We start from the raw sequence: 25,230 nt of genomic DNA on the forward strand, positions 1-25,230 counted from the left end.
GAGGGCGGGGGGAGGGGGGGAGGGAGGTTTCAGAACACTGAACCACTCTGCGGAAGGCTGTGCCTACAGCCCAATGACTTCCACTTAAATAAATAAATAAATAAATAATGCCGCGATTCCATGATATCGATAACTAAAAAACAGCCTATCATTCACATGCTTTATTAGTCTCTCGTGTCAAGGTTAAAAACCGCTGGTACTAAGTTATGGTGGTTTTGATTCTCTCATACACTGGTTATTTATAAAAAAAAATCACATCATGCTCCTGAGGAGTTGCCTGGAGACTGGGGCCCTGCCTGTTTCCCTCTCAGGCCCTCTCTTGGACTCTCCCTGCCCACTCCCCGTCTGGAAAAAAACACCACCTTGAGGGCACAATCCTAACATCACAGATCCGTAAATGCTTTGTCTTGAGGCAAGTAGATTTGTTGCTTAAGATTTTATGAATCCTCCCTGAATGCTGGGCTGTCTGTACCTTACCTAGCCAAAAAGAAAGAAAAGGTAAAATAAAAAACAAAACAAAATTCGAGCAAAACAAAATCAAATTTAATGGTCTTAAATGCAAAAGTAAAAACAAACAAAAAACACAAAAAAGCAAAAGAAAATTAACAGAACAACCCAAAACGTCAAGGCAGTTATGAAGAGAACTTTGAGGGTTAATCTTTAAAACTACAAATCAAAGGGTGTTTTTTGTTGTTGCTGTTTGTTTTTTGTTAATAGGTAACTGTCAGGAAGTAAGTACTTTTCTGTTGAGTGTTCATAGGAGAGCAAAGTTTCAAAACAAAACCTGACTAAAATAGAAAAAAGCCTAGCGCTCACGAGAAGGGATGCGAGAAATACAATGCTCAAATGTTTCTGTGTCGTTAAAAAATAGAGCTATCTGACGCATTGGAGCTGTGGTCAATGCGCTCGGAAACTGGAGCGAAGACAGGGTCGACAGAATCCGCTGTTGTGGGGGCACTGCGCATGCAACGTGTGGACAGGAATTCGGGGGTCGGAGGAGCAAGGCATCTTGAGGCGTGCCTGCAGCTGAGATCTGACTCTGGAATATACTGGAGTTCCCCTGAAACTCTTTGGTCCGTTCCCATTGGTGCCTGGGCGTAGGAGACCCCTCGTGTCCTCCGCAGGGCCTGGCCCGGCCCGGCGTGCGGTCCCCCTCCCGCTGGTGGCCCACGGCAGACTGGCCCACTGCCACAGCCGGGGCCCCTTGGCTGGGTGAGCAGCAGGTGGCAATGGGACCTGCTTGGGAAAGCAATTTCCTGTCAACCGAAGCAGAAATCGCTTAAAATGTGGAAGCGGTTGAGAAAAACACGCACTCAGCATCTGTCTAACATCTTTAGGAACTAAAACTAAAACATCATTTCTGTTTGCTTGTTGGTTTCTATCCAGTTTGTGGAGACATTGAATGAAACGCGTGTTAGACAGTCTCGGAAGTTAAAGCATGCTTCAGTTTCACCACCATCCCGAGGGACTGGTTAGTCAATGCAGTCTATTTAGATTTCTGTTTAATATATATTTTAAAGGAAATAACTTAAGAAACTTAAAATTGGTCTAACATTGTGGGATTTCAAACATTTGAACATGTCGGCTGCATCCCAAGAGTATAAAAACCTTTTCACTTCTCATTTAGACTAAGACAAACACTTGTGAAAATTGGCGCAAAATGAGTTGTACACTAACAAAAAAGTTTCAACTTCTTCACTCTTAATTATCTATTCCGTACAAAAAAAAAAAAAAGCGTAAGCGAGTTATTTGTGGGACTTGTTGGTTTTGAAGGAAACCTGTAAGATTTTGTCCCCCAGGCGGTAGCCATTCAGACTTGCTATGGCCATGGCGGCTTCTTCATAGTTTGTCATGGTCACAAAGCCAAAGCCTTTGCACTTGTTGGTGTTGAAGTCGCGAATCACTTTCACATTGGTAACGGCGCCAAACGGGCCGAACATCTGCCAGAGGATCCCCTCATCGGCATCCTGGCCCAGGTTGTAGATGAAGATGCACCAGCCCGAAGAAGCGTTGCCCGGGACATTGACACCAGAAAGCCCACTCATGTGATCTACACCCATGGGGGAGAACCTAGCAAACAGAGAGCACAGCGTTCAGGTCAGGGTCGGGGTGGGCCCGCGCGTGGGCACGTGGCCCATGGGGGCGCTTGGGCTGGCACCCCCACCTCGGGCACCGTCAGAGCTTTCCACTGAGCGGAAGTCAATATAGTGTCAGAGGGAGGGCACAGGCTCCCTGCTCCATAGGGAATGGGCTCTGAGGAGAGACACTGGCTGTCCGGAGGGGGTCAGAGCCTCAACCTGCTTCCCCCGTCGAGGGGGCCTGTAGTGGCCTCTGACCAGCCGCTCCCTCCACCCCTCCCACTGTGGGGTGGGGGAAGAGGCGGGTCCTGTTTAGTCACACCGGTACTTCCCACATTTTAAATGACAGGAGCTTCTCCACGTCCTCCTGGGTGCTGTTACACTCCCAGCTCCCCCTGGGGAAACCCTTCCTTATCCTATATGTCTGTGTATATATGTGTGTTTGCCAGGGGTGGGGGAGGGCTGAATCTTCTTCTCTTTCTCTGAATTTTGTACCCCCCACCTCGTCAGGACCTTCCCTCTCCGAGGGTTCACAGCCAAGCAGTGTCTGCATACAGTACACACCCATGAAGGGCCACTGCAGCAGGGCACAGCTCTGGACAACCTTCCATTGCTGGCTCATAACACCCCAGAAGGGCCAGGGCTACGGACTGCAAGTCCACCAAGCTTTACCAAAACTGTGGGACCACTCAGTTTCTAAAAAAACTTTTTGGCTGCACCCCATAACATGTGGGACTTTGGTCCCCTGACAGAGAATCGAATCCATTGCCCCTGCCTTGGAAGGCAGTCTTAGCCACTGGATTTCCAGGGAAGTCCCTGGGGCCCCTTTTCTAAAGAAACACTTTTAGTCACATAAACGTAAGCCTACAAATCATGGCCATGGCAGTTAACAATGAAGGAAGATGACAAAATTGCTCCTGAAGCCACGTGGCCCTCGAGATGTTTCACAAACACAAAAGTTAACTGTCAGAGGACCAGTTTAAGAACACTTGAGCATGACAGAGCATCTCTGAAGCCCCACAATGCAACTGGAGAAGGACTACCTGCTCCAAAACACGATCAGGCTTGAGGTGTTGGTCTGACTCAGGGGTGAGCGGGGTGCCTTCGAGTGCCACTGAACAAATTCACTCCCTTGACAGACTTTGGAGAAGAGTGACCAGCCCCCTGGGGTGCAGCCCACTGACAGAACGGTGATCAATGATGAAGAATCAAGGCATGCTGTGGGCCGTGATTTCGAATTTGCGGGAATGACGTTAAACAGCCGCACCAAATGTCTGAGTTGGTTAAACGACTTGTTAGTGGTGAGACCACAGGATCACTGAAACGGGGGTGGGGAAGGGCCCCCGAGGGCCTGTGTGAGCTGCTTTTCAGTGAGAACTGGGAAGAGGCTGACTGTTAAATGAACCTCGTCTCCTCTACCTTTTGTAGGACGTGGACCCAAGTTATGACAGTGGTTCACTAAACCTTGACATGTTCATGAAACTGAAAGTGACCCGAGGCTGTACAGGATTGACCGCTGTCCCGGCGACACTGCAGTTCACTCTCATTCACCCCTGAGAGTCTCCTGCTACTGAGAGCTGACTTCATCTCAATTCCCATGAACTGCCCCCATCCTTACCTCTGATGTACAGAGGCAAACGGACCCATCCTATCCTAGATCTGGGGCCCTTCTGCAAACTCTCTCCTCTTCTGGGTCTTCCTCCCTCTTATTCTTACCTTCCCCCTCTGCCCTTCCTTCTGTCTGTCCCTGGAGGTCATGGTCACTCTCCTGCCTGGCCCCTCCTGCACTCGCGTCTCCCTTTCTCTTCTCCCCCGAGCTCTCTGGTTTTCCAGAGTTCACAGGTAACTCCCTGAACTTGGCCATCTATCTACACCCTCCACCAGATCAGCAGTGAGGCTGATTGCGCTATCTGACTTTCAAACTGGATCAAGCTCACTTCTGTCCAAACACACTTCCCCAGCTTTGCCTTTAAACCTGAAAAGCCAACGAAGGCAGGCCAGCTTGTGGGCCTCTCTGTTGTCCATGAGGTAGTAATACAGCTGATTTCAGAGTCCAAGTCACCAGCTCTACTCGTTTCTGCTCTACTACATACTGGCAACTAGAACTGTTTTATGTGGAAAGGCTAAGGAAGGCAGGTAAACAGTTCGCCTCTAGGACGGGGCTTTTAAAAAGCAGAATTAGTAATATTTAGACACCAAATGACTCCACAAGGAGGTGGACAAGAAAGGTTTGCCCTCGGGCTGCTCATCAAAAGTCTAAAACCTGTTTAAAACTGTGGAAGGAGACCAGCCCTCCAGTGAGCTCAGGCTACATCTTCCTCCCCAGATACACGATGCTCTTCCATATTGTGGTCCACTCGCCTGTCCTGAGGAACTGCAGGCTGCAGCGCCAGGAGCTGGGAGCTAGATGCAGCTGTGCCAACTTATTTACTCCCGTTAAAGACATACTCAGATGGAAACACATGGCTCCACACAGATAACCCTCTGAGGCGGGCAGGGGACACAGAGACAGGACATGATCAGCCCGCAGCCCGGGAGTGCCTGCCCAGCAGGCTGCGAGCAGCTGGATGTGGCACGTGTGGCCATGGTGGGAAGAGCGCACCCTCCTGACCCACCTGAATCTCTGCGCCTGGTGGTGGACGGGGCCTCCGAACCGTCTAGCTGGCGAGTGGTACAGCTGGGAGAGCAGCGCCACGTTTTTGTTCTGGTTGGGATTGGCTGCGAACTTCACTGTAATGGGCTCAGAGGAACCTGGGGGTTTATGACCATTGAAACTGGTAATTGCCTCTTCTGCCTCCGACCGTTTGTCAAACCGGATAAACGCAACCCCTCTGGACAAACCTTTTTAACAAACCAACAAAAATGGAGTTAGGGGGAAAAAAATGCAAGGAGTTTTAAAACTGAAAAGCAAAAGTCAAGTCAGTCAGCCTACTGTGGTTTAAACTGGATGCTTGGCTAATGAGAGAAACAAAAATTAAACCTATATATGGAAACATGAACAAATTAAAACAAACAATGACTAATAAAAGATTAAGGTTTCAAACTTTCTTCTGAGTTGAAGCAACAATGCATAGTCTCAGTGCAATAAGACACTTTGGCACAACATCCCAGAGAGATGCCCCAGACCTCTTTTTTAAAAGGAAGCCATGTTTTGTCCTCCATCACTGTGGAGGCCAGGTGCCCGCCATGGTGCCAGTGCATGGCATGCTGAGGGCTGGGCGGACAATAAGGAACTCTCCCTTGCCCCAGGGTGCTCCCTCCCATGGCCTGCCCGGCCATCCGGCCTCATGCCCATGCCAGGCCTTCACAGGTCACCTTCCCAGCTGGCCTGATCCAATCCCTGTTCGCTCAGTGCCTGACTCAGCCTCCTGAGTCCCGGAAGGGCATGGAGTCTGAGTAACCCAGCTGCACCCTGGGGGCTCTTTCCTGCCATAAACACCTCACGCACCTCTTGGACAGCCTAAGTTTTCTGAGAAGACTCTGGCCTCTCTTGATTCTGAGGGCCCTCAATGGTGCTGACACCCACCCACAGACTCCCTGCCTCGGGTACGATCACCATTGCCTTCAGCTACCTTGCCTCCCTGGACAGAGCCTCTGGAAGGCAAGCCCCTGATTCTGCTGCTGCCTCAGCCCTTGAAAGAACAAGAACGTGGCTGCCTGAGTCCCAGGCCCAACTGCTGAAGGCGGAGCCGGGTCAGCCTGGCATGAGGGTGAGACCTGAACAAACCAGGTGGGAGTGGGCTCAGTCACCTTCTATCCTCCTTCTGCCTACATTCTGGGCCTGCGAGGAATGACAGGGACCAGTCCCTTAAAGAAGTGGAGGAATGAGGTGGGGCTGGGGTGAAGGAATGTGGAGCCATGGAGACAACCAGCTCTTTCTCCTGGGGTCAAGGGTAGTGGTCACAGTGTGGAGGTGACAGCTGAGGGTGTCTGAGGAGCACCCTGGAGAGGAGGTTGTGGCAGACAGCCCTACCCTGGAAGTTCTCCCTCTCCACTGCCAGTCACAGGCTGTCCCGAGGCCTTAACCAGGTGGTGAACGACAGTTATCAGAGCAGAAGAGCCCACGGCCCCGGGCCACCGGCTAAGCAAGGCTCCCATGTCCCACAGGGTGTCATCGATAGTCCCCAGGATGGGCCCAGGGTGGGGGCCGAGGAGAGGTGTGGGGGACTCAGGCATACCAGGCAGGGGCGCCAATGACAAGTTCTACTGCCAGAAGTGCCCCTTTGGGGCCTGTTAATAGAATCCCACGCTCTGTCCTGACTGGGAAGGGACACCGTGGGCCCCATGTAAACAAACAGACGTAGTCAGGGGCCTTCGGGCAGGGGTTCTTCTGCCACAACCGTAACATACTGTGAATGCCAAGTCCTAAAGCACACACCCCAACTTTCCAACCGGGAAATGCCCCCAGCACAGCACCCTGGGAGGCCACACAGTGGCCCCTGGCAGTCTCAAGGCTGCCCCCACCATGGCTCCTTGACTATGTAAGTATGAACTTTAAATGGACACAGCCAGAGATGCTCACTGAGTCAGTGAGACCAGATCCAGAGATTCACATGTGCCAGGCGCAGTCTAGAGCCTGAGCCCAGTTTAAAATTTCAGTTCAGAAGGAACACCTGAAAACATGTACTTGGCATACACTCTTTATTTACTCTTAAACGACACGAACGACGGCTTAGACAGATGGGAACCCGAACGAGATCTAACCACAGGCAAATCTCACTGGAAGCTGCGGCTGGCTGGCTGGCTCCCACAGAAAGCTGCCTGCAGGGGACAATCTCACTCTATTCATGAAGACCTTGCAATCAAGCAGAGACAGTGTGTGTGTGCAAGTGTGGCTTCCCTGTCTGGTTTTCTAAAATGACTATCAAATGAAAACTGCCCAAGTGAAAGCAAGAAAACCCAAGTAAAAGAAAGAAAGTTACATAAGTGAGGGAATATAAACTCAATGCTTGGATGAAAATATACATTTTAAAGATGATTTTTTTTTCCTCTAGTGTTTTTAGGATTAAGAGCAGAGACCAATAAATGGCACCATCTCTAGATGAGCCAACTATAAAGGTCATAATTACAATGCATAAAGAAGCAAAGAAATTTAAAAAAAAAAACTTGTCAGCTCAGGAAATTATGGTTTTTCTTTTTTTGATTTTTTTTTTAATTAACCAGACCATCTGGTTTTTTTTCTTTTTAATTACTCAGGCCATTTTTTTTTTTAAATTACAGGTTAAGGTTTTTTGAGTACTTCTCTGTTTCTTTAAAACATATGCCACATGAAAGCAAACCTGACATGCAGACGTGCTCTCTGTGCCATTCTTGGCCTGGCTGCTGGGCTCCATCGGGTCCCAGCAGAGGTGCGCTGAGCAGCAGGATCCTCCAGAGCGGGGCGGGGGGGGAGCCCACAGTCCCACGGGCTCGCCTTTCTCCTCTCTAGTGTCACACCCCGGCGAGGGGAGGGCTGTGGAGAGGAGCCCCTGGGGGCCCCTCACGGCTCCTGCACCCTCTTCTCACAAAGCTCCTAAAGACAGTCAGGGGTGTGGGGTGGGGGCCCACACTGAAGTGGCAGAAGCTGGTGGGGAGGCCTGAGAGTCTCCCAAACTCTAGGAGACAGCAGCCTTGCAAAGGGAAAGAGAGCAAAATCTCCAGCAAACGGGTGCGTGAACTGCCTGCAGGAGTGACCATCCTCAGGATTTTGGGGACAAAAGCCCAGGCTCTGTGGCCCAGGGGTGGGGGAGGTGCTCTCAAGGTGCGTGGACTCCAGAGTGGGAGCCGGGCCCTTCTCAGCAGCGCTGGGCTGGACCGAGATGAGCAGAGGCCAGCAGTCCACACAGGACTGGCGAAAGCAGGGCCATGGAGGCGGGATGCAGGCCACCATCACTGCCCGCTCCAGGTCCCCTGACAGCCCACTCAGACGCTCCTGCGCAGGAGGGTAAATGGAGGCGTGGGGTCACTTGATCGACTGGTACTTGAAGGTAAGGGAGGTGCCTTCAGGGACCACAGGAACTAGCCTGGCGCAGACCAAGGGTTTATACCAAGCACATGGCATCGTCACCTCACGCCCATCCCGGCCCAGAGCCAGGGGCAGAAAGGAGGCCAGGTGGGTGAAGTCCATGTCCCTATAGCAGAGTGGGTGTCAGTGCCAGCCTGGGGGGGTACCCAGAGCTGCCAGCGACCTGCACCTGGGGACTGCACTCCAGGAGCCCCTGCTCCTCCTCGGGGCCCTGGAGGAGTCAAGCTGTCTGCTCCTCTCCAAGCTGGGCCCCAGCCCGTGCCCAGCTGAGACAGGACGAGGGAGAGTGGGGGACAAGGCTGCGGGCTACAGAGCACACAGTTCAGGGAGGATATGGGAAAACATGCACCCCGCTCGTCTGCCACAAGCCGGGACAGCCTCCCTGCCTGCTCTGCGTCTGTTTCCAGCCTCCCGGGGAGGCCACCCCGGAGCCACAGCTGCTGCAGCCCAGCTACCAGTGCGTGCTTGACTACCTCAGCCACGGAGGCGGGGAGTACGCTCAGTGCTGGAAGAACAGGAAAACCGACCAGACAAGTCTACCAGTTTCACTGAGCTCTGGGAGCAGCGATTTTACTTTCTAGTTGGTTAGCAAATTCCCACTCCTGCAGAGAACAGAGCTGAAGGGCCCTAACATTGGATGTCCCAAGCTCACTGCTTCCCTGACAGACCCGAGTGTGTGGCCGGCCCGATCCAGGCCCAAGGCTGGTGGGGCAGGTGGCCACCTTGAGGGGCAGCTTCTGGGCCTGTGGTGCTCAGTTCGGTGGGCCTGAGTGCTATGTGCAGAGCCCAGAGCCTGAGCTGCTTGTGTCCTGAGCTCAGCTGACCCAAGAGGGGGTAGTGAAGTGGCCAGGACAGCCTTCGAGCTTTGAATGTGCTACTGGGGTGGGGGTCATTGAGTCGTGGAGACTCAAGAATGACTCCGCAGAGCTCTGGGACAATGACAGGTGGGGACTCTGGACCTGGAGTAGAGACTGTCTGACCCTGCACCCTGCTGCCTGCAGTAAGAGCAACGTTCAAGTCCAGGCTCGGACAGGGGGTGCCAGTGAACAGTGCCAGGATCTCTTGGCGTTTTCACTGTAAAAGCCTGGCCGCACCTCACCTTTCATGTCGGGGTGGCTTTTATGTCACGTAACGCCCCCCACCCCCCCAACTTCCTGGCCTCATTAAGCAAAAGCCAACGTCTTCTCACTGTGATTCTGTCCTCATGGCTGGAGTAACTAAGGACAGTCATCTGCCTTCCCAAGGAGACTCGAGCCCTGCCTGGAAGAAAGTGCACTGTGTCCCAGGCCAGGCACCGTACCTGTGGTCTGATCCACAAGGACTCGCGAGTTGATGATCCGCCCAAACCGAGAGAACATGTCCTCTACGTCCTTCTGGGTCATGTTCCTCGGGAGCCCGCTGATGTACAAGTTGGCGTCTTTGATGACTTCGGAGCTTGGGCGTGCATATGACACCTTGAAAACAAAACCGCTTGCTAGCGTTAGGGAAGGTGTGTGGCCAAGGCATCCAGGGACGGTGTTACACCTTCAGGTGAGGGAAAGTCAACCCTGTGGAAGAAGGTCACCTGTGGCAGTCCGTGCTGGCAGCCCTCCTCGGGCCAGGCAGGGACCCTCATGTGACATGATGATGCCGATGTCACTCCTATTTCATAGTCGAGAGTCTGGGGGTCCATGGCTGGTGTGGGGCAGGGCAGGGACCAACCTGGCTGCCCATCCCCCTACCTTGGCCTCAGGCCTCTCTGGACAAAGAGCAGGGCTGGAAGAGGACATCGTCCTACCTGGGAGCAGCCCAGAGAATGGCGGGGGAGAGAGCTGGGTGCTCTGTAAGTGTGACACCCATCAGGCAACAGGCCAGCTCGACATGGAGTCCAGATGGGGCCCCGTGTGTGGGGAAACACATGTGAGTGCTCAATATTAAATGACCCCATGCTTTTTGGGGCTTCTGTTTTGCAAAACTGAAGAAAGACTAACAGGAACTTTGCAGTTTAGATAAAATGGTGTCTACGTGTGAGGCTGGGGGCAAGGAAATGTCTTTAGTGTTTCCAGTTTGGGGTGAGAGCAGGGTAGATCCTGTGGGCCACAGAGGGATGGGGCCAAGGCCAGACCTCTGCAGGGAAGGAGCCCCTGGGACAAAGCCCTTCCACCCTCGGCAGAGGGGACAGGACTCTAGTCACACCCCACACCTGAGGGAGTCAGAACCAAGTCAGGAGGCTGGGGGACAAAGGAGGAAGAAGAAGCAGAGAACCATGTGCTCTGGAAGGGGGAGCAGTTAGACCTGAGCAGAACGTCTTCCCTGGGGGTCAAAAAACTGAGACGATACATAACATAGTAGCGGACATGACCTCTCAGGTGTCACTGGGCAGCACAAGGGCACAAACGATAGATGTGTTCCCACCACAACACTCAGGCCTGCCAGGAAGGGCAGGGGTGCAGGTCTACATGCTGAGACCACACCCCCACACACATCCCTTTGTTCACACGCTGACTCTCACACATTTGAGGCACATCTGGAATATTCCAGAAAAGGAGACAACAGACACTGCCTTTGCCTGGAAAGCAGGACACAGCCCAGAAGGAGAGATAGCGGGTGAAAGGAGAAACTGGGGTGTGGTCAGAGCCCAGCTCCACCTGAGGGGAGAGTGGAACAGCAGTGACAACATTCCCTGGATGTGTCCCTGCGCTGCAGCCAGGCCTGAGGCACTTTGGCGACACTCTAGGGCAAGACCTGGGGCAGAAGCAGCACTGCCCTCAGAGAAAGAGACCACCAGGTGGCCGTGGCCATGCTTCTCAACTTCCAAGAATGATATTGGCCCCACTCTTACGTCTGCACCTTAACTTTCTGGGTCTACATGAACCAGCCCCACAGAACACCCCGCTCAAACTCCTGACAGAGGGAGTCACTCCAACTGTTTCGTCTGGTTTTACCAAAGGCCCCAGTGAGAGGTGTCAGGTTTCAGGCAGGATGGCTGAAGGTAGGAGCTGGGACTCAGGGCGTCCTGTGCTTTCCCGCGGTTGGGCCAGGCCAGCAGGGAGTTGTCCCCCAGGATGTCCTGCCTGGCCCTTCGCAGATCTGTCTGGAACAGGCTGCATTTGGGGCCTGCCCTCAGCTTTTGGTGAAGGACACTGTGGGAAAGAACACTCCCAGACCAGTGCCAGGGGAGTGCTGTGGCGGCAGGCGCTGACTGTGGTTACGATCACCTCCTAATAAAGCCTGGGGGAGGAAGTGCTTTCAGAGCCAAGTGCACTTCGGTTCCTTCCAGCCTTGGTGTCTCCAGTGACCCTGATGACTACTGCAGCTTCCTGTCCTCTCCAGCCACTGTCAAGCTCAGAGTCAAATCAGAACCCAAGAAGACAGCGGCAGAGAGCCTGCCTACCCACGGCAGGCACGCCCATCCGGATCCGCACCACTCTGCCCAGAACCCTCTCTCCTAAGCTCCCACGCCACCTGTTCCCTTGCCTCTGCCAGGTCCACTGTCCTGTTCTTGGGAAACCCTCCTGTGAGAGGTTTTTGAAGAACCCAAGACTTCTGAATTACGTCCTCCCACAAATTCCCGTTGGGAGTCCTGACCCCAGGACTTCAGAGTGTGACCTCATTAGAAATAGGATCATGAAAGATGCAATTCATGATGATAAGTTCAGAGCAGAGTAAGATGGCCCCAGATAAATGATGGGGGGTCCTTATAAAAAGGAGACATCTGGACACAGATATGCACACAGGGGGAACGCCATGTGAAGATGAAGGCAGAGACTGGGGTGGTGCTTCTATAAGCCGAGAACCACCCAAGATCCAGTGACTGCCAGGCACTGGGAGGGGCATGGGGCAGACCCGCTCACACAGCTCACGGCCCTCAGAGGGCACTCAGACTTCTGGCCCCTCGAGCTACCTGAGGATCTGGAAGATGCAGAGGTTCAATAGGGCAACCTTGTTCCAGGGCTTCGGGTTGAGGGAGATGCTCTGGAGACTCTGGTGGATGCCTGTCTCAGCATGAGCGCCTCACCAGGTCTGTGGGTGAGGGCCAGTGGGCACAGCACAGGAGGAGCTACTACTGCAGGAAGCCCGGCCAGGGTCCCTTGTGGAGTGGGGAGAGGGGGCATGTCCTACGGCAGGGCTGGACATGGAGCGAAGGTCAGGAAACCCAAAGCTGGTCCAGAGGTGGACAGAGCCTGATGACAAACACCTGGGGGTGGGGAGGGGTGAGACTGAGAAAAGGAGGACATGGTCAGTGATGGCAGTTGAGAGGAGCACGAAGGTGGGGCGGTCTGTCCTGTGAGGCCTGGTGGACTCGCCAACTCATCCCAGGAACCCACCTCAGCCCCTGATTAGGGAATGACGCTACTGACTGCCCAGGCCACCCCATCGTGCTGCACGGCTCTCTCCCTTCCCTCAAGGTACCTCAAGTCATCCAGAAGCCCCCCACAGGACGCAACGCCCCCAGGACACCTCGTGACACCTACCTCGGCCACACCTGGTATCATATTTGTTTAACATCTGTGTGCACCTCACAGAGAGCCAGCCTGCCCTACAAGGGCGTGGGAATGGTTTTGTTCACTGAGTGGCCCACAGTGGGCAACTCCTACACGTCTGCCCAGGGACTGCTGAGTGCACTGGTAAGAAGAGGACCATAACTGCTGGAACGGGGCAGGAAGGGGAGCCTGGGCAGGGGGCGGAAGGACAGTGCTGCCGCGGCCGCAACAATAACCAGGTGCAAGTGGGAACGTGGTCCTGGCCCAACACCCGCTCGGCAGGAGGACAGTAGTGCTGGGCCAGCAGGGGAGACTGGCGGGGAGGTCTTTGCACCAGGAGGTTGCTGTGAGCCAACATGCCAGGGACACCGGGGCCGGGGAGGGGCGGTCCCCGTGCCAGTCCTTTCCAGGGATCCTCCCTTTGCAGGTGGGGCTGAGGAGCCAGAGGCACAAGGGCTGGGACAGTCACCACCGGATACGGGTCTCACATAAGCCAATAGGAGATGCCCTGGAAGTGCCCAGGCTCTGAGGGGCAACTGTGCTAATGGTGCCAAGACAGTGACGGGGAGATAAAAGGTTGAGTCTTTCACTAAGGCCAGGGCTCAGCACAGACATCTATGTAGCCAGGAACCAATGAGACGGTGATCGCAGCTCTTTACCTTAATGGTTTTTGACTGGAGCCGCAGGCCATTCAGTGTGTTTATCGCTCTCTCTGCATCCTTGGCAGTCACGTAGTTCACAAAGCCATAGCCCAAGCTGTGTCCTGTGTGGAGAACATGTGCACATCAGTGAGCCGCTGGGAGCCAGCCAGCCAGCGAGGGGTAGGGGAGAAAGGAGGGGAGAAAGAGATGGGGAGGATGGACAGGGCTGCATTTGGCTGGGCTCAAAAGGACAAGACCAGAGAGAAGATGACCGAGAAGACACAAGAGCTAAGAGCCAAGGCTTCTGGAAAGGAGGGGTTAGAGGTCAACGGTTATAGTCTATACTGATGGTTTATTTGTGACACCACCTTGGCAAACTTGCACATTTTCTGCAAAGAACCAACCAATAAAATGTGACTTTTGTAATCGAGCATCCCAGGGAGCTCATCACCAAAACAGGGCCAAGGATCTGTTCCACTGGTGCTGGCTGCTCTGTGCAGCCCCCAGTGGGGGGGACCTGGGATGCGGGGTGGGGAGGAGGACAGTCACGGCAGCAGACAGGACAGGCGGGTGGGGAGAACCTGCCGATGACCAGACGTCAGTGTCCAGGCTGTTTTCCGCCCTGCTGTGCTGGAGTGGGAAGGTCTGCTGGGCTCTGGCGCCCTCCAGTGTCGGTTCCCTTCAGTTTCCTGAACTGAAAGTCCAGCTGGGGAGGAGGGAGTACAGGGACAACCAGCGCTGAGGGCAGCCTGGCCACCAGAGTCCCCCTTGGCAGCACCTCCTACGGTGACGGCATCATCAGCCAATGCCCAGGGGCACCACAAGGCCAGCGCAAGCCTCAGTTCTTCCCAAAGAAATCCAGCGTTACAGGCAGGGTGTCGCACTCCCTCTCAGGTAACCACTGAGAATGGTGAGGTGACCACCAACTGGATGCGCAGGAGGGGCCCGGCATGGCGGGGGGGGGGGGTGCTGTGGGCCTCTAGGAGACCCTGAGAGAAGCAATGGGTGACGGTCAGAGTGGAAGGAACCGCACGCCTTCCCAACGGAGGAGCAGGAGGCAGCCTGGAGACGACAACGGCCACTAAGCCCACATCTTACCCCTCCCCGCGCCACGTCAGCAGGCACACCCCGTGCATCGGCCACTGCTCTCAGCAGAGACAGTGGGTGAGCGTGAGAGACGACTGCTCTCCCCAAGTCCTGTACACACACATGCCCACTGGATGATTAAAACACAAGGCGTGAGCCACCAGAAGGCAGAGATCCGCAGAGCAGATGAGCTGGCTCTGCCCACTTCACCAGCTGAACCCAGGCTCGTTTTGCCATTAATGAGACCTGGGGAGAGCCTGACCCACTGCTGTCACCTGGAAATAAACAAACTAAAATACTTTATTTTTTAGATTTAAAGAAGAGTTACAAAGATCATGCAGCATTCCCACACACCCCACACGCACTTTTCCTATCAGTAACATCTCATCTTCGGATGGTATATTTGTTACATTAGTGAATTGGTACCGATGTCCACATCTGAGCCAGACCGCCTGAATTTTCCTCTAATGTCCTTTTCTGTCCCAGGACACCATCCAAGGTCCCCCATGACACTGAGCTGCCAATTCTCCTTAGGCTCTTCTTGGCAGGGACAGTTTCTCACACCTTCCCTGTTTTAGATGACCTTGACAGCTATGAGGACTGGTCCAGAAATTTTGCAGACTCTCCATCAGCCTGGGTTTGTCGGAAATTTTCCTGTGGTCAGAATGGGGTTACAATGGGCTTTCAGGAGAAGGCCGCAGAGTGAAGAGCCCTTCTCATGCCATCGTTCTGGGGTGCATGCTGTCCACAGGGCTCTCCTGGTTGATGCTGGCCTTGACCCCGGTCTCACCAGTCTCTCCGTGTGCAGCCTGACACTGTGAGTGCTCTGTGGAGTCACGCCCTCCCCGCTTCAGGGCAGAGAAGCTACACAAACTACTGGCGATTCTGCAAGGGCCACTCTCTCCTGCTCTGTCCGGGCCATCTTTTTCGCTTTTCTCTGTCGTCTCATGTTCTTGCCCCTCCCACAAGGCCAATCCCAAGGCTGGGCCACCTGTACCCTTGGCTCCTGGCTCTTCTGGTGCCAGGCCGTGTTCCTGCGCCTTCTGCTGCAGCTGGTTCCTCCTGGCGTCTGGACAGGGCCCCCCCACCCTCAGATGCTGATCCCTCCCTGCCCTTCCACCTTGGCTGCCATACCAACACCAACTGGCCCTCAGGCTGTGCCACAGAGAGTTTTAGGACACAGCTCTGGAAGCCCTCAGTGGCACTGGGCACTGCCAACCCACCCGAGGTGCCACCTCCTCCAGAACGTGACTGCAACGCCAACTGACCCTCCCCAGGCTCCTCATCCTCTGCCCACTCCGTCAAGATGGCCCATAAGGCTCTACCTTTGGCCCTTGTCTCTGTCATCCACACTTCCTGGGTGACCTCCTTGACCACCAAGTGGCCACAGCCAATAATGTCACCTAGGAAGTCACACACTTTGACAATGGCCACTGGCTCCTTCTCCACCCTGCCCCCCTCCACTCTTCCTCAACAAGCCCATGTGTACTAACTGAACACCCACTGTGTGTCGAGCTGCGTGCCAGGCTGGCCAGGGGTTTAACGATCATCACCAAGGACAGCTCCTGCCATAATGAAATTCACATCCCACTGAGCGAGTCAGGCAACAAAGGAGCAAGAAGCTGACAGACAAAGCTACACTCAGGTGCTAACAGGGGACCCTCCATGGTGGAGGGAGAGGATGGACAGGGTGGGCCCAGGGGTGACAGGTGGTCAAGAGTGTCCCTTGAGGAGGGGACGTGAGAAGCAAGCCCTCGGGGTGGCTGGAGGCGAGCACTCTGGCAGAAGAGCAAGCACCAAGCTTCTGTGGCACAGAAGACTCTGGAGTGCTCCAGGAAACAAAAGGCGGCCGGCGGCTGAACACAATGAGCTAAGGGCCTGGCCTGGAGGTGGCCGCTGGGTGGACCACAGCAGCAGCAGGGCTGAGGCCAGTGCAGAGACCACAGGAACCCGTGAGCCAGACCAGGTGTGAGATGAGGACCCTAGCAGGGCAGGGGTGGGCAGGAGGGAGAGCCAGCAAGCGGACTTGCCGATGGGCTGATGGGGAGGGAGCGCTGCTGGCCAAGGTCCCTAAGGCACCAGCACTCCCGGGCTGGGACTGGCTCTGTCCCCTAGTCTGCTCTCCTCTGGTGGGTACCTGTGTGCTCCAAGAGGGAGGTGGATGAGGAATGAAGGGGAGCCCATGGTTCTGCCCACTGGGTAAGGCCAGAGACTAAAGTGTTAACAGTGGTGAACGCCCACCTCCATCCACGCTTTCCTTCACCATAACCCCACTGCTCTCAACTCCGGCCGCTTGTTAGAATGAGCAGGACAGCTGCTACAAACCATCTCAGGCCACATCCTGGACCGAGGACATGACAGGGGGGTGGGGAGGCAGGAGCGGGGACCGCTTTGGTGGTTTGTAAAGCCCCTCAAGGACGCTGCTGCCGAGCCCAGGTTGAGAACTGCCGCTGGCAGTGCATGAAGGGAGCAGGCCAGTTATGCAGAAGAGCCAGACTTGAGAGGCTGTGCTCAGAGCAGACGACTGGGGGAAGGCCCTCACTTCCCAAGTTACCGTTTCTCTAACAGGGTCCGCCAGCCACCTGGGGAAATGACGCAGCTCCCTAGGGTGCTCCTCAGTCCAGAATCCAGGATGTGGGGCAGGGTGGGGATCCCCACTTCCAAGCTCCTTACAGATGACTTTCCAGTAACCTAGAGGCCAGGAGGCCACTGGAGTCAGTGCCTTGAAGGCAGGTCAGCGGCACCCCTTGAGGGGCGATGGAAGACCAACCCTGAACAAGGGGGCTGAGGTCTGGTGGGCGAGTGGGGGTACTCTGGGGCGAGTGTGGTCAGGGCACGGATCCTGCACAGGCTGCTGAAGCCTGCCTGAGTCAGGGTTGGGGCCACCAGGGCCCAGGGTGGAGTCTAGTGGAAAGGGGAAAGGCACGAGAGGAGGGAAAGAAGGATGGGACGGAGGATGAATAAACCCTGGGCCTAGTGGAGGGGTGTGTGAGGCCAGCACCCCTCATCTGGGGCTCTGACTCTGCCCAGTACCAGCATTGCCCCCTCCAGAAAGGCTCAAACACCCCATCTGGCTGACTTGGTGGATCTGGGTGGGGCCTCAGACGTGTTTCTCCTGGTCCCCAGGTACTGCTAATGCTCAGGGCCTGGCCGAGAGCCACTGCCCTGGAGAAAGCAACGCCGTCTCCATGCAGAGCACTCACATGCCAGGCTGGGCGACCCCTGGGCCAGGACCTTCATGTTTCCAAATGTCTTCCTCTCTTTTTTTAGACAAGGGTTAAGACTATGAGACGATTCCATGGCATATCACCTTGCTTCCGCAGACCAGAGCAGCCAGACGTCATGTTTTAACCCCTCAGTGTTCCTCGTGCTGACCTGGGGTGCCCAGTTGAGGAAGACGAGTGCCCCGTGGACAGGGCACTCCTTTGCAACGTGAGGCTGGGGTGCAGTCGAGTCCTTTCTCTAAAGGCCCACAGGGGCTCAAGGGACGACATCACTGAGGGAGAGACTGTGTCCTGGGGAGGGGAATGAACGAACTAATTAGGCAATAAATAAGAAACAGCAAATGTCCCCAAAGGAAAGAAGATGAGCAAAGGACAAAAAGAGTTCTTATATAAAAGAAGAGTATAAACAGCCGGAACAGGTACACTTCACAAGAAATGCAGACTGTCACCACACTCAGATGTCATTTTTCACTTAAGAGAAGAGGTGAGAAACCCTGCTCGGCCTCAAGGATGCCAGGGCCAAGCAGAGGGCATGTGAACCGGAAAGCCCCTAGAGGGCCAGCTGGCAATGTGGGTCAACAGCTTCTAGATAGTACCCATTCTCCCCTCTGTGGGTTCACTTCTAGGAAGACTGCCTACAGTAATAACTGGTGAGCCAAGACTTGTGCCAGGGTATTAACCTCAGTGGGGCTTGTAGCTATGGAAAAGCAGTTACAACCTGTCATAAACTCAGAATAGCCTGTAACCCCTGTGACCACGAAACAGCTTAAGTCCAGTGACAGGAAGAGATGTTCACAGATGGAGGAGGAAGAGATAGCTTGGGAGATGCAAGCCCATTTTTGTAAAAGCACATGACTGCTCACAACCATAAATATGTAAAGAAAAAACTATGGATGGACATAAGCCAAAAAGCTAACACTGGTGGAATTACAGTAATTTAAACTTTTCTTCCTGCTTGTCTCGTGTTAAACTTTTTTTCTATAAGGAGAGAGGTGATTTGTATTAAGAAAAAAAGTGGTCAGCTGGATGGGTGTGGAAGGGTATCTTTGCGGAGGGAGCAGTACTGGTGAAGTCACAGGAGCGTGACAGGAGGGTGTGTCTGGGAGATGACAAGCAGTACATCCAGCCCAAGAGGAGGGTGAGTGTGGGGTGCAGTGGCTAGGGGTGAAGGGTCTCAAGAAGACTTGGGAACGCAGGCTGGGGTGTGGGCTTTATCCTGACCAGAAGTGCAAGCCAATGAGACAGAAGCTGAGTGAGGAGGCTAAAGGCTATGGACCAGTGACCAGTATGACACGGTCCAGGAGGGAGCAGACTGGTAATGGTGCCCTGTGGGCCACGTGACATCTGCAGACAGGCTTAGACACCAGGACAGAGAGCAGAGCAGGCTGCACAGTAAGGCCAGGTAGTGACTGTGGATGGAACAGGCAGCAACAAAACCAGTGGGGCCCAGCTGGTCAGAAACAGTCTGTATCTCGAGGCCAGCACACTGAACATCCCCACATCCAGTCACCATCTTGTCCCACTGCCTCCCACCACCAGTGCCTGGCCCCCGGTTGGCACTCATACAAGGCTTGCTGAATGAATGACTGTCCGTGCCGATCTGCATTCTCCCCCAGCCCCAGGCCCACTCATTCATTCACTCCACAAAAACTGATTATGTCACATCTGGGGATACCAGAGGGTCCCTGCCTCTGAGAACCATAAGGACCTACTGGACAAGCAAGTTCCAAGTTCAGGGCCTGTGGAAACCCATGCTGGCTGATTGCCACGGGGACCCAGAGGAGCCTCTATCGTCGACTAGATCAGGCCAGGAAAGACATCCCAGAGCAAATGGGGCCCAGGTGAGTGACAGGACACATTAGGGGTGCTAGAGGTTAGGAAGCTACAGTTAGGGTGCTACAGTTAGGAAGTGCTAGAGGTTAGGAAGCTACAGTTAGGGTGCTAGAGGTTAGGAAGCTACAGGTTACGGTGCTACAGTTAGGAAGATGGTCTGGAGGGAGCACGGAAGGCCAGTTGAGAGCCTAAAGCAGTAGGGCAGGCAGAAGACAATGTGGCCTGCTCTAAGGTGGTGGCAGGAGGGATGGCAGAAAAGGGACAGAAACATTCAGGGACACAGGTCAAAGGTCATGCCTGGATTTCTGACTGGAGCCCCTGAGTGGACAGTGGTGCCATCTGCTAAGATGGAAACCTGGGAAACAAGCAGTTGGCTTGTGGGAGACTCAAGGTCAGTCTGGGAAACACTGAGAGGCTGAAGGCCTTGGAGCTTGGGAGCATTTCTGGTTGCAAGAGAGGTGGCACAGCTGAATGTCAGGCTAAGCTTAGAGGTGCATCCACTCACCCTAGTGTCGGCCTAGGAAGAAGAGGAGGCTAAGCAATAAGTCAAGGACTGCATAGGTTAACAGCTGGGAAGAGGTGCAAGAGAGACAGAAAGGGGGGAGCCTCAGAGGTAGCAGAAAGCCAGGCTCATGAATCTGAGGGAAGAGGAAGTTTCCTTCCATAAGGAAGAGACAGAGGAGACAGCTCCATGAACAGCAGAGGGTGGACGTCAGCCAGAGGAGCTTCTCACCTAGGGGCTATTCTGCACTTCTGGAGACCTCTTTTGGTTTTCACAACTTAGAAGGTGCCCCCAGCATCTACAGGGCAGAGGCCAGGGAAGCAACATACAGGATGGCCCTCCCTCAAGAGTTACCCAGTTTCAAATGTCAAGTGGAAAAGTCCTGAGCTAGAGGGGGTCCGGGCATCGAGCAAGGACTCTTAAAGACAGCAGGGACTGGAGTGTGTTTGAATGCTGGTGGCAGATCCTGGAAAGACCCAGAAAAGTAGGTACTTGCATAACTTGAGGTTCTTTGCATGCTAAGAAGGGAAGGGATCTAGGACAGAGGTGAAATGGCTATTATGCGAGAGGAATCAGCGCCTGAGAGGAGAATATGTGCTGAAATGGCTAATGTGGGGCATGAGGATGTCCCTGTTGCAAGCTCGGCTGAGGTCTGATTGGACAAGGTGCCTGTCCGCCACGATGCAAGAGTCTTGCTGGGGTGGGTACCTGAGCCAGGCTGGGAGAAAGCAGACTGAGAAAGGTAACCAGGTCAAGGGCTTCACCAGAGGAACGCAGTAAAGGACAACATGGAGTGAGAGGTGAGGCCCTGGGCCAGAACCAGCCTTGAAGAAGTGATCACACACTGGTGGCAAGAGGAGAAAAGTGAACGAGGTAAGTCTTCTATAAAAGTTCATTCAATTTAAAGAACTACTAGCAAGGACTGCGGTTTCCCAGGTGGCTCAGCGGTAAAGAATCTGCCTGCCAATGCAGGAGACTCAGGTTCAGTCCCTGGGTCGGTTAGATCCCCTGAAGAAGGAAATGGCAACCCACTCTAGTATTTTGCCTGGAAAATCCCATGGACAGAGGAGCCTGGCGGGCTACAGTCCATGGGGTTGCAAAGAGTCCACACGACTGAGAGACTAAACAACAACAGTAGCAGGGACTTTCCTGGTCCAGGGGCTAAGACTCTGCGCTCCTAATGCAGTAGGCCCAGGTTCAATCCCTGGTCAGGGAACTAGATCCCACATACTGCAACTAAGACCTGAAGCAACCAAATAATAAATAAATAAACAAATATATATATATATATGTATTTTTTAAATGAAGAACTATAAGATCTGAGATGCAGAGCTGAAATGTCAACCCAGGCTCATCTACTCCACCACTCCCGATGCATTACACTCAAAGTTGCCCAGAGAGCAGAAAATCTTTATTTCTGAACTGAAATAATTTCCAAATCATGCCTGTGGTGATTTCACTGGTTCTCTCTCACCAGAGAAAACCAGTTCTCTCCGGACTCATCTCGCCAAATCTAGGTGTTCCTATTTACACAGCTCTAATGCCTTTGAAAAACGCAACAAGCCAAAAGATAGAGTCGTCAGGAATATTGCCGGGACTGAAAATTTCCTTCTGCCAGAACACAAGAGAAGAAAAGCAAGACTCAGTAGCTGTGCAGAAGAATTTCAAAACCTCTCTGAAAAAGAATTCTTATTCAGGATGGTCTTCTGGAACTGGAGAGAGAGAGGAATTTCTAGAACATTCCAACACTGTTCAATTTTGTGTATTATCTAAAGCCCCTATTTTGAAGATATGTAATAAACTGCAGACTCTCAGAATTGGGAGGGTCGTTAAAGGACTTTGAGTTCAAAGTCCCCTCTCTGGGACTTTGCTGACCCACTGGCTGAGACTCCAGGCTCCCAGTGCAGCGGCCCGGATTCAATCCCTGGTCAGGGAACTGAGATCTCACATGCTGCAACTAAGACCCAGTGCAGCCAAATAAACAATCAAATAAAAACAAAACAAAACCATGTTTTAAAAATGAAAAACCAAAATCCTCCTCTGATGAACTAACTCCCTGTACTATGGTCAGCCAGCCTCTATGAGACTCACCTTGGGGACAGGCATCTTAAGAGTTACTGGCAGATGCTGAGAGTTACTGAAACAGGACAATGGGTACATGGGGTTCAATAGTATTACTCTAATGTAAACTTAAATCTTGGGTTGGCCAAAAAGTTCGGGTTTTTCCATACGATACTACAAAGAAACTCGAATGAACTCTTTGGCCAACCCAATATATTTCCATAATAAACATGACTCTTGACCTTGAAATTATTTTTCAGTGTAGGGAACCAAGATTTTACGAGCCAGGGTGGGAGCCAGAGCACTGCTGAGAGGACTGGCCGCCCCTCAGAAGAGCTGGGCAGAGATGGGGGGGGGGGGCGGGGAGGCAGAGGAGGGCTCCCAGAAGAGCTGGCAGAGATGGGGGGGCGGGGGGGGCAGAGGAGGGCTCCCCAGAAGAGCTGGGCAGAGATGGGGGGGGCGGGGAGGCAGAGGAGGGCTCCCCAGAAGAGCTGGCAGAGATGGGGGGGGCGGGGAGGCAGAGGAGGGTTCCCAGAAGAGCTGGCAGAGATGGGGGGGGGAGGGGCGGGGAGGGGGCGGGGAGGCAGAGGAGGGCTCCCCAGAAGAGCTGGCAGAGATGGGGGGGCGGGGAGGCAGAGGAGGGCTCCCAGAAGGCACCTCCCTGGGGAGGAAAGAAAGGGAGTGCGTCACAGCCCCAGGTCTCTTCACATTTCTCCCTAGGACTCTTGCAACCTCGCTCTCAGAACGGAGGCCTCCTCACGGAGGGCCTTACCAGGTACCGGCCTTCTGCAAACCCTTAGGAGGTAGGCAGCATCATGAGGAAGGCAGGCGCCACCACCCCACTTCGTGGATGTGGACACCGAGGCGCTGTGGGAGGCTGGAGCTTTGCGCCTGCCTGCCTGCCAAACCCACGGCCCACCCGTGATCCTCTGCTCCCCTGCCCCAGCCCCCATGAGAGTTCAAGCTCAGTTTCAGATGTTCAAGTTGACAGCACGAGAACAGACAGTCAGGGTGGCCCAAATCTAACGAAGGGCTGTCCATATGGGACTGACTCAGTGCTCTGCGGGTCTGACCTTTTAAGCACTGCCTGAGAAGAGGGGCTGGGCCTGCCCCAGGCAGGACACTGGCTAGGGTCCCTCTACAGCTGGGACCATGCCCCTTCCAGCTCTCACAGCATCCTGGGTTTTCCTTCCTGTCTCCTCATCTTCCCTCACTCCCACTGTCTTATTTTGTATATATTCTCCATCTCAGGATGGATTTTTCCTCCTTTGGGAACCTACAGCCAATCTTACACCAGGGTGGGAGCAAAACAGAGTTGAGATAAAAATGAAACTTCCTGGCTAAGAAGCAGGGCTTGGTGGGATGGCCCCACATATCATCTCCCCGCCCAACACACACAAAAATGGCTCTGTTTCTTTACCTGCCACCTTATCCCGAATAAGTTTTGCAGATTCCACTTCACCAATACTGCTGAACAGACTTCGTAGCTCATCCTGGGTCATGTTCTGAGGGAGGTAGTTGACGATCAGATTTGTTCTCCCGATGTCGTCCCTGCAGTCTTCGGCCATGTGGTCTTCATAACCATTAGACATTGTATTTTTTAAAAAAAATCTGCAGGGGGAGAAAAAATGAAGTAAATTCCAAACGTTCCCACTGTAGGGTATCAAGGCAACGCTCATGACTGTGTTTGCACTTAAGACATTTTTCTTTTCAATGTTACGAGTTCAACTTATGTCCACGCAAAAACCCGCATGTGGATGTTTATAGCAGCTTTATTCATAACCGCCCCCAGACTGCAGGCAGCCAAGATGCCCTTCAGTAAGCGAATGGAGAAACACACGCCAGTCATCTGGTAACACACACACAATGGAAGGTTATTCAGTGCCAAGAAGACAGGAGCCAGGAAGCCACAAAAACACGGAGGAGCCTTACATGCACACTGCTGAATGGAGGCGCTTGAAAGGCCACATACTAGAGGGTCTCCAGTATGTGACATTGTGGAAAAGGCAAAACTAGAGAGACCGCAAGATCAGGAGTTTCAGGGAAAGGGGAATGGGGCCCAGGGGTTTTTAGGGTAGCGACGCTATCCTGTATGAGGGTATAATGGGTGGATACATGTCACCATACATTTGACCAAACCCACAGAACGTTTAAAGTGAAGACTGACGTCTAGGACTTCTCTGGTGGCACTGTGGATAAGAATTTGCCTGCCAATGCAGGGGACATGGGTTTGATCCCTGGTCTAGGAAGATCCCACACGCTGTGGAGCAACTAAGCCTGTGTACCACAACTACTGAGCCCACTCTCTAGAGCCCATGAGCTGCAACTACTGAAGCCCGTGGGCCTAGAGCCTGTTCTCTGCAACAAGAGAAGCCACTGCAATGAGAAGCCCATGCACTGCAATGAAGAGCAGCCCCTGTTCACTGCAACTAGAGAAAGTCCACATGCAGCGATGAAGACCCAGCACAACCAAAAATAAACAAATAAGATTTTTAAAGAGTGAACTCTAAGGCAAACCCTGGGCTTTAGTTAGGTAACAACATGGGTTCACCTATTACAACAAAATATCACACTAAGGCAAGATTTAGTAATAGGGGAGGGAAACTGTGCCTGTGGAAGGGTATAGGGGAATTCACTCTGGACTCTTGTCACAATCTTTCTACAAACCTAAAACTGCTCTAAAAATAAAGTCTACTGAAACAAAACCAGAACAAGTCCAAGTTTAACCATTTCCACTTAATAAGAGGGCTTTAAAGAAGCAAACCCTCAAACAATTCCAGTACCACGAATAGAGCCTCTGGGAAAAGTGTTTGGGGTGTTTTGAGAACACTCCAAAGATCTTGGATTGCTTTGTCCGGTCTCCATGTGCATTACTGATGTAGCTGTACATGCAGGAGCCTGTGACAAGCGCCGGGGCAGGCCACCCAGACGCCCCGTCTGTCCTCCGGCCAGCAGGCAGAGGGCCTCTGCACTGCTTTCCTCCCAAGACAGAGTGACTGAGCTAGGAAAGAGGTTACGATTTCTCTACCAGTTCGGGGACCTTTGTCTCCAAAGCTGGCAGGCTCTGACACCTTAAGCTGCCTACAGAAATCCTGACTTTCAGCAACACCAGCAGGGCACAGTGATGGCTTTGGAGGAAAGTCAGCTCAAGACTGCTTTTCTGGAAGCACCACTCACTTGAGGTTTTGCTCACAGGCACTGCTGTAAAGTCCCGTGTCCTTGGCTCTAAAGAAGCAGGTATCTCTATGGAGCTGAAAGTCATCACTGAGAAAAAGGCCCTGCTGCCCACTAGTCGGGAGGTCTCCAGGGCAGCCCAACCCTTTCTCCAGATTCTTACT

At 53.4% G+C, this 25,230-nt stretch overlaps 1 protein-coding gene across 1 annotated transcript in view; it reads right to left on the reverse strand.

Moving 5' to 3' along the window:
* Nucleotides 1-521: 521 nt before the first annotated feature.
* The window catches only part of ELAVL1 (ELAV like RNA binding protein 1), a 36,387-nt gene continuing 11,678 nt past the window's right edge, over nucleotides 522-25,230 (reverse strand). Inside the window, exons 2-6 of the mRNA XM_043911718.1 lie at nucleotides 23,313-23,503; nucleotides 13,205-13,308; nucleotides 9,383-9,536; nucleotides 4,694-4,919; nucleotides 522-2,070 (exon numbers count right to left, since the gene is read on the reverse strand). Of these exons, the coding sequence (XP_043767653.1) occupies nucleotides 1,746-2,070; nucleotides 4,694-4,919; nucleotides 9,383-9,536; nucleotides 13,205-13,308; nucleotides 23,313-23,484 (981 nt within the window). The 5' untranslated portion in view covers nucleotides 23,485-23,503 and the 3' untranslated portion in view covers nucleotides 522-1,745. The remainder of the gene's footprint in view (nucleotides 2,071-4,693; nucleotides 4,920-9,382; nucleotides 9,537-13,204; nucleotides 13,309-23,312; nucleotides 23,504-25,230) is intronic.

The sequence above is a fragment of the Cervus elaphus genome, chromosome 9 (genome assembly GCF_910594005.1).
Source record: "Cervus elaphus chromosome 9, mCerEla1.1, whole genome shotgun sequence".
Lineage (NCBI taxonomy): Eukaryota > Metazoa > Chordata > Mammalia > Artiodactyla > Cervidae > Cervus > Cervus elaphus.